At 35.2% G+C, this 7,500-nt stretch overlaps 1 protein-coding gene across 1 annotated transcript in view; it reads left to right on the top strand.

Moving 5' to 3' along the window:
* The window catches only part of LOC144961001 (contactin rig-6-like), an 8,013-nt gene extending 1,135 nt beyond the window's left edge, over positions 1-6,878 (top strand). Inside the window, exons 3-6 of the mRNA XM_078894352.1 lie at positions 2,262-2,420; positions 4,446-4,595; positions 5,407-5,497; positions 6,806-6,878. Coding sequence (XP_078750478.1) covers positions 2,262-2,420; positions 4,446-4,595; positions 5,407-5,497; positions 6,806-6,878 — 473 coding nt within the window. The remainder of the gene's footprint in view (positions 1-2,261; positions 2,421-4,445; positions 4,596-5,406; positions 5,498-6,805) is intronic.
* Positions 6,879-7,500: the final 622 nt, after the last annotated feature.

The following is a 7,500-nucleotide window of genomic DNA, read 5'->3' as shown; positions in this document are numbered from 1 at the left end:
TCTCTGTTATGTACTGTATTATGCTTTCTTTATATTATATATTATGATTTGTAAAACATTTGAGTGTGTTCCTCTTAGCGGGGACCTGTGCTTGTGTCTGGATGAGACTTTTAGTGATCTCAAACTAAGTACTTTGATAGTGTGCTTAATTGGAATCTACACCTGTTTCTTATTTGAACCAATTCCCCTTTGTCTTCCCTATTCTTGGATGCTTTATTGTAATTCTAGAACTTTTTACTATCTCATTTTCTTCCTTTTTACTGGCGCTGATATGACCTTAATGTGTTGCAAGCGCCGTAAAACCATTAAAAACAAACAAATTAATAATGATGCCACCTTATAATTCAATGTGTTATACATTCATTATTTATTTCTCTAAGGACTGGTTACATACACACTTCCAAGGATTTAGGAAACCAGAACAGTTTAAAATGTGACGTCATGACTGTTCCCAATTATTATGTGTGTCAATTCACGTTCCTGCCACGTATATATATATATATATATATATATATATATATATATATATATATTATATATATATATATATATATATATTTATATATATATATATATTCATGGTTCTTTATATTGCAAAAACACCACTCGCAAGCTCGTAGAGTTATGTGAAGCTATAAAAAGTAACTCATTTAATAAACCCAAAGCCATGAAAACATGCTATAGATAGAACGAAGATGACGTCACTCAGGCCTTTGAAATTGGGTTTTGTTTGCCATCCACGTTTATGAGTAATTGTCACTAAACTGTATTAACCAGACTATAAACGTTCAATGTTACACATAGTTTTGTGTGTTGGCCCGTTATATTTCCGGATGGCAAAGTTGTGAGTTCTTAGCCAAGCGCATACTATCTATAGATAGTATGCGCTTGGCCAAGCAGCTCATAACATTGCCATCCTCCGGAAGTATAATGGACCAACACACAAAACTGTGTGTAGCCATGAACTATTATAGTTTGGTTAATACAGTTTAGTGACAATTACTCATAAACGTGGATGGCAAAAAGCAATAACAAAGACCTGAGTGACGTCATCTTCGTTCTATCTATAGATAGTGTGCAGATGACGTCACTCAGGCCTTTGTTATTGTTTTTGCCATCCGCGTTTGTGAGTTGTTCTCACTAAACTGTATTAACCAGACTATAAAAGTTCATGGTTACACAGAGTTTGTGTGTTGGTTCGTTATACTTCCGGATGGCAATGTTATGAGCTTCTTAGCCAAGTGCATACTATCTATAGGCGAATACATCCAACACTTGAGAGGCACGCAGAGTGATTACGTCAACAACGTGACAACAACAGTGAACAGAATTTACCCGTTAACTCCCTACTCTGGAAAGACACGTATTTGCATATTTGGCCAGAAAACTCGTCCTTCAAATATCGATCGATTTAAATGATCATCATCTTGGAAAAATCTCTCAAACCTGGGACTTCAAGAAATGAATCGAGAGGTCCCCTATTTGAGAGGTTGTTTCTTTTTTTTCCAAGATGAGGGTCATTTAAATTGAGCGATATTTGAAGGATGAGTTTTCTAGCCAAATAGGCGTCAAAAGTCATGACGTCACTTCCCTCACAATGACGCATGGTAACTTAGTAACTGGCTTTAAAATATCGGAACAATGGCGGACGCCCTTATGAAATATTTCTCCGACAAGCATAATAGTGTATCCAGAGGAGAAAAACATTATAAATATTATCAAGTTTTTACTTTTATACATTCTGATCACATGACATATGAAAAGTTCTAGCCAGCATGAAGAATAAAAAGTACCAATTTTCTTTGTTTAGAACCAGGCTGATCGCCGTTGCTGGGCGACGTGACATCAGACTAGTGAATCCAATGTTTAAATACTTGTCTTTACAGAATACGACATTAACGAGTTGAGTTAACCGTATGACTTTTGACAAATCAAATCATGGGATTCGTGACTCATCCTCAAACGTATAATATCACCCAACAGGCGTCATGTCTCGTCCAACATGTTAAGTGTTGCGGTTGGCTAGGACCCCCTGGTAAAGCGCTTCAGCACATTTAGTGGATATTGCTCTGTATAAATAAATGCGAAAGTTTGTTTTTTTAAATTTTTCACTGACACTCATCATGACAAAAATTCTCAAACCTGGGACTGCCATGACGTACATTTATATATATATATATATATATATATATATATATTATATATATATATATATATATATATATTATATATTATTCTTTCTTTTTTTACATTTTTTTCAGGCACCAGTTCCGAGGAGAAGTTTACACTGACAGAGTACGAGCCTTTCTCTCTTCCCTGTGACAACGTGCCCCGAACGGTCCCAAAGCTGATCAAGCGATGGTACGGACAGAAAGCTGTCGAGTTGCAGGAAACCAAAAGGGTTGGCGTCGATCTGAATGGTGACTTTTTGATTTTCATTTGCTGGCTGGGGTTCCCGACCTCCCATAGTGGGCAGGACGGTACTTGCTGTGTCTTCTATGCCCCTGTATCTGTTTTCCAATTGCTTTCTGTCTTTGTCTTGGAATGAGATTACTTAGTTTTCTCCTGACTTTGATGGCTGGGGTTCCCGACCTCCCATAGTGGGCAGGGCGGTACTTGCTGTGTCTTCTATGCCCCTGTATCTGTTTTCCAATTGCTTTCTGTCTTTGTCTTGGAATGAGATTACTTAGTTTTCTCCTGACTTTGATGGCTGGGGTTCCCGACCTCCATAGTGGGCAGGGCGGTACTTGCTGTGTCTTCTATGCCCCTGTATCTGTTTTCCAATTGCTTTCTGTCTTTGTCTTGGAATGCGATTACTTAGTTTTGTCCTGACTCTGACCAGGGTCCTTGGCTGGGAGGGAAACAGTCGAATGTATTGTTATAGTTTTGGGAGATTATATTTTTTCCTTGTAAACTATATCTCTGTTATGTACTGACATTTTTTATTCTTAACATATGATTTGTAAACCTTTGAGTAAATTCCTCTTAGAGGGGACTTGTGCAGATATGATTTGTAAACTTTGAGTAAATTCCTCTTAGAGGGGACTTGTGCAGGTGTCTGGGTGAACTTTAGGTTATCACAAACTAAGTACATTGATAGTGTGCTCTTGGAATCTACACCTGTTCCCTATTTGTACCATTACCCTTTGTCTTACCTTTTCTTGGGTCTTTAATTGTAAATATAGAATATTTTGACTGGTAATGATATGACTTTAATGTTATTGCAAGCACCGTAAAACCCTTTAACCCTTTCCTTACCACCCATTTTCAAACATTTCCCCCAAACCTTCTCACTCTCCCAACACAAAAAAGAGACATTTCTTACTCAAACAGAAAAGCAACAAGCACATTCTATACATAAAATTGTTCGACAATATGAATTCTATTACAGAATGTCGTCAAGTTTTATATAGCTATAGCGAAAAGAAATGAAATCTGGATGAGAAAAGTGACGTTGCATCGTAACAAATGTGACGATTTTCCAATAGGTGATAAGGCGAGGGTTAAAACAAACATAAAAACAAAAACAAATTTTTCATTTGTGACCCGTCGCCTCAAAACGGTATTAAGTCGGGAAGTTTAAGACGCTGAAAATTGAATTTGTAGCCAAAGATATTAGTCTGACGTTGAGTTTCTATGCTTTATAGAGGAGAATGAATATCATATTTTAGAATGCTAAATAGCAATAATTCAAATTTTTGACCAGTTTAGCTTGAATTTGACTTTTTAGCGTCTGGTTCATCCCGACATAATACCGTTTTGAGACGGTGGGTCACATTTGTGAGATCTGATGAATGCTCCGGGCGTTACTAACCATTAACCAATCAGAATGTTTCCTGCCATTAAGCACGTTCCATCCCCTTCACAATTTATTTCCATTCAACGAAAAGATTAACAATTAAATACATTAATAAATACAACACTTAAAACCAGATAGACGGTGGAGAAATATTTCTATGTCGTTTGTTGTCTGGATTTAAAGCGATGTTGTAATGTATTGATTGTTTTTATTATTGCTGAAGAAGGGTTTTGATCCCGAAACATTCCATGTTTGTTTGTTTTGTTTTTTTTTCTTGCTTTTTTTTTTCGAAAATGTTACATATTCATTTTTGTTCGTTCATTTTTTTACAGTCTATAGATTATAACAAGTGTGTATCACTTTCATAAAAGCCCTTTTATGTATTTATTTATTTATTTATTTATTTATTTATTTATTTATTTATTATTTATTTATTTATATTATTTATTTATTTATTATTTATTTATTTATATATTTATTTATTATTTATTTATTTATTTATTTATCTATTTATTTATTATTTATTTATTTATTTATTTATTTATTTATTATTTATTTATTTATTTATTTATTTATTTATTTATTATTATTTATATTTATTTATTTATTTAATTATTTATTTATTTATTTATTCATTTTATTTCAGGAACACTTCACTTTGCCTACGTGACGAAAGACGACGAGCGAATGTACACATGTGGGCTGGTACCGGAGACCAGTTTGGGGAGCCGGACCTCCATCTATATATATCCAAAGGGACAAATCCTTGTCACAGACAGGGAGTCCACTGAGGAAGGTAAAACACCATTTTCTTTGAGGATGCTATGCTCTTAGCCATAAAACTCACAACTTCCGCCATCATTATCATCATCTTCATCATCATCATCATACATCATCATCATCATCATCATCATCATCATCATCATCATCATCATTGTTATTATTATTATTATTATTATTATTATTATTATTATTATTATTATTATTATTATTATTATTATTATCTTATAGTAGTTAGTAGTAGTAGTTAGTAGTAGTAGTAGTAGTAGTAGTAGTAGTAGTAGTATAGTATAGTAGTAGTAGTAGTAGTAGTAGTAGTAGTATAGTAGTAGTAGTAGTAGTAGTAGTAGTAGTAGTAGTAGTAGTAGTAGTAGAGTAGTAGTAGTAGTATAGTAATAGTAGTAGTAGTAGTAGTAGTAGTAGTAGTAGTAGTAGTAGTAGTAGTAGTAGTAGTAGTATTGTTGTTATTATTGTATTATTACTATCATTATCATTACAATATTTTGTTTCGAATGATAACATAAACCATACCATTGTCCCTTTCACGTCCCTTTCATAAATAAATAAATTTGATGTTTAACATTTCTATTAGGCCTACATGTTATAGATATCATAAACTTTCATCTTGAGCACAGTGCGTAGTAATTAAATTACAAATTGACCAATGCTATTCCAATATGATAGATTTTATGCTTAAATTATCAATTTATTGTTGTGTTTTATTTGCATTGTAAAGCGCCTCTGAGCACATTGTGGATCTAGGCGCTATATAAATTCATTCATTCATTCATTCATTCATTCATTCACGTCACCCTTGTACATTCCAGTGACCACCAAACCAACCATAGCGTTCAGTGACACAGACGTGAAGGCTGTGATTGGACGAAAGACGGTTCTCCAATGTTTCTTCTATGCCAAGTAAGATTTCAAAAACAAACTGCACACTAAAATAGATCTATAGATAGTTCGAAGATGAAGTCAATCAGGTCTTTGTTATTTTATCCGCGTTTATGCGTATTATGAGTAATGCTCACTAAACTGTATTAACCTGACTATAAACGTTCATAGATACACACAGTTTTTTTGTGTTGGTCCGTTATACTTCCGGATGGCAATGTTATGAGCTTCTTAGTCAAGCGCATACTATCTATAGATAATATGCACTTGGCGAAGAAGCTCTCACAACATTGCCTTCCGGAAGTATAACAGACCAACACACAAAACTGTGTGTAACCATGGAATTCTATAGTTTGGTTACAGTTTAGTTTTTAATTAAAGAATAACGAAGACCTGAGTGACGTCAACTTCGAACTATCTATAGATAAAATGAAGTTGATGTCACTCATGTCTTTGTGATTGTTTTTTCCCATCCGTGTTTATGAGTAATTTTCACTAAGCTCTATTAAACCAGACGATAAACGTTCAAGGTTACACATAGTTTTTATTTGTTGGTCCGTTATACTCCGGATGGCAATGTTGTGAGTTTCTTAGCCAAGCGCATACTATTTATAGATTGTGGAAATTTGGAGATTGGTTTTGACAAAACGTGAATTACAAAAACTGAACAAATAAATTATCAAAATTATATTCTTAATTTCATTGTTTAAAGTGGTCTTCCGCACCATTGACCCGTGGAGTCGGAGTTTATCCCGGTTTCTGAAGCATGATACAGTCAATAGCAATCGCTTACTACCCTTTGGCTAGGACACTAGTCTATTCAAAGCACTTTCCGCTAGATCAATTAGATCCAGCTACCCAATCACTGAGGTGGAGGGGGGGGGGGGGGGGGGGGGTTGTCAGAAAGACATCTCGACATCACCTGGGATCATGACGTAACTACAGTACTGGCCGTGTCACCCGGGTCTTGAGCGGTATGGTTAAGGCTATTGTATTCGTTACACATTAGGTACAGTGTGTAGTCCATGCCTGGGATCTATCCCGGTGCAACGATTATTTTGTTTTCTTCTGACCCCTCCCCACCCACTCTACCTCTTGTCCACCCAGCAGCGATGGACGCTGGGTCTGCTTGATCTGATGGAAAGTATTTTACGATTGACTAACTGCCTATCAAAGGGTAGTAAGCAAATGCTATTGTTCATACCACGCTATAGAAACCGGGATAAACTCTGCTACATGCGTCTAATGGCTCTTAAGGACTGCTTTTTTCTTTCTTTTTCTTATTTCTTTTTTCTTTTATTTTTAATTTCATTGTTTTCATTTGCCCAGACCGGAAGTAACGATAGAATGGATGAATTCCAGCAACCACCAAATCAAGGGGAAAAACCCAAGTTCAGAGTGACCGATTTTGGACGTAAACTGGTCATCGATCCGGTAGGTGGTCATCGTTATTACAGAGTTAACGATTTTTTAGTCGACTCGTGCGAATGGGCAAAATCACAATTTAGGTCACCCACGCGTCCTCGTCCATTGCATGGTTTTATTTAATTTATTTAAATTGGTTATAAACTGTATTTTGACGAATTATTTTTTTGGCATGTTAATAGATAAAAGATAATAATTATAAATGAATATGATAAATTAATTATTTAACTTGAGCTTTTTTCGTATAGCACAATATCCACTGAACGTGCTCAAGCGCTGTACATGGGTCTCTGACCAACAGCAACACAATGACGTCATCTTCATTCATTTTGTAGCTAGTGAAGTTTGTTTTTTTTTGTTTTTTGTTTTTTTTTTTTTCAAATCTCTGATCTTGACACCATCATATGCTGTAAGACGTCACGCCGCTGAATGATAGATGGATGGATACATAATGCATATATATATAATAGGATTTTATCAACAGAAATACAGAAATCAGAATCGTTCGAAGGGTAAATAACAGATTTCTTCCACCCTTTTGTTTTAAAATCCGAACTTTTCTTCGCGCTTTCTTCCCTCTCTCTCTCCTTTTCTCCTCC

Source organism: Berghia stephanieae, unplaced genomic scaffold, assembly GCF_034508935.2.
Source record: "Berghia stephanieae isolate SIO BIC M18660-M18661 unplaced genomic scaffold, UCSD_Bste_1.3 scaffold1204, whole genome shotgun sequence".
Classification (NCBI taxonomy): Eukaryota; Metazoa; Mollusca; class Gastropoda; order Nudibranchia; family Aeolidiidae; genus Berghia; species Berghia stephanieae.
Note: the sequence above shows the minus strand (reverse complement) of the source record. Positions and strands in the feature narration are given on the sequence as shown.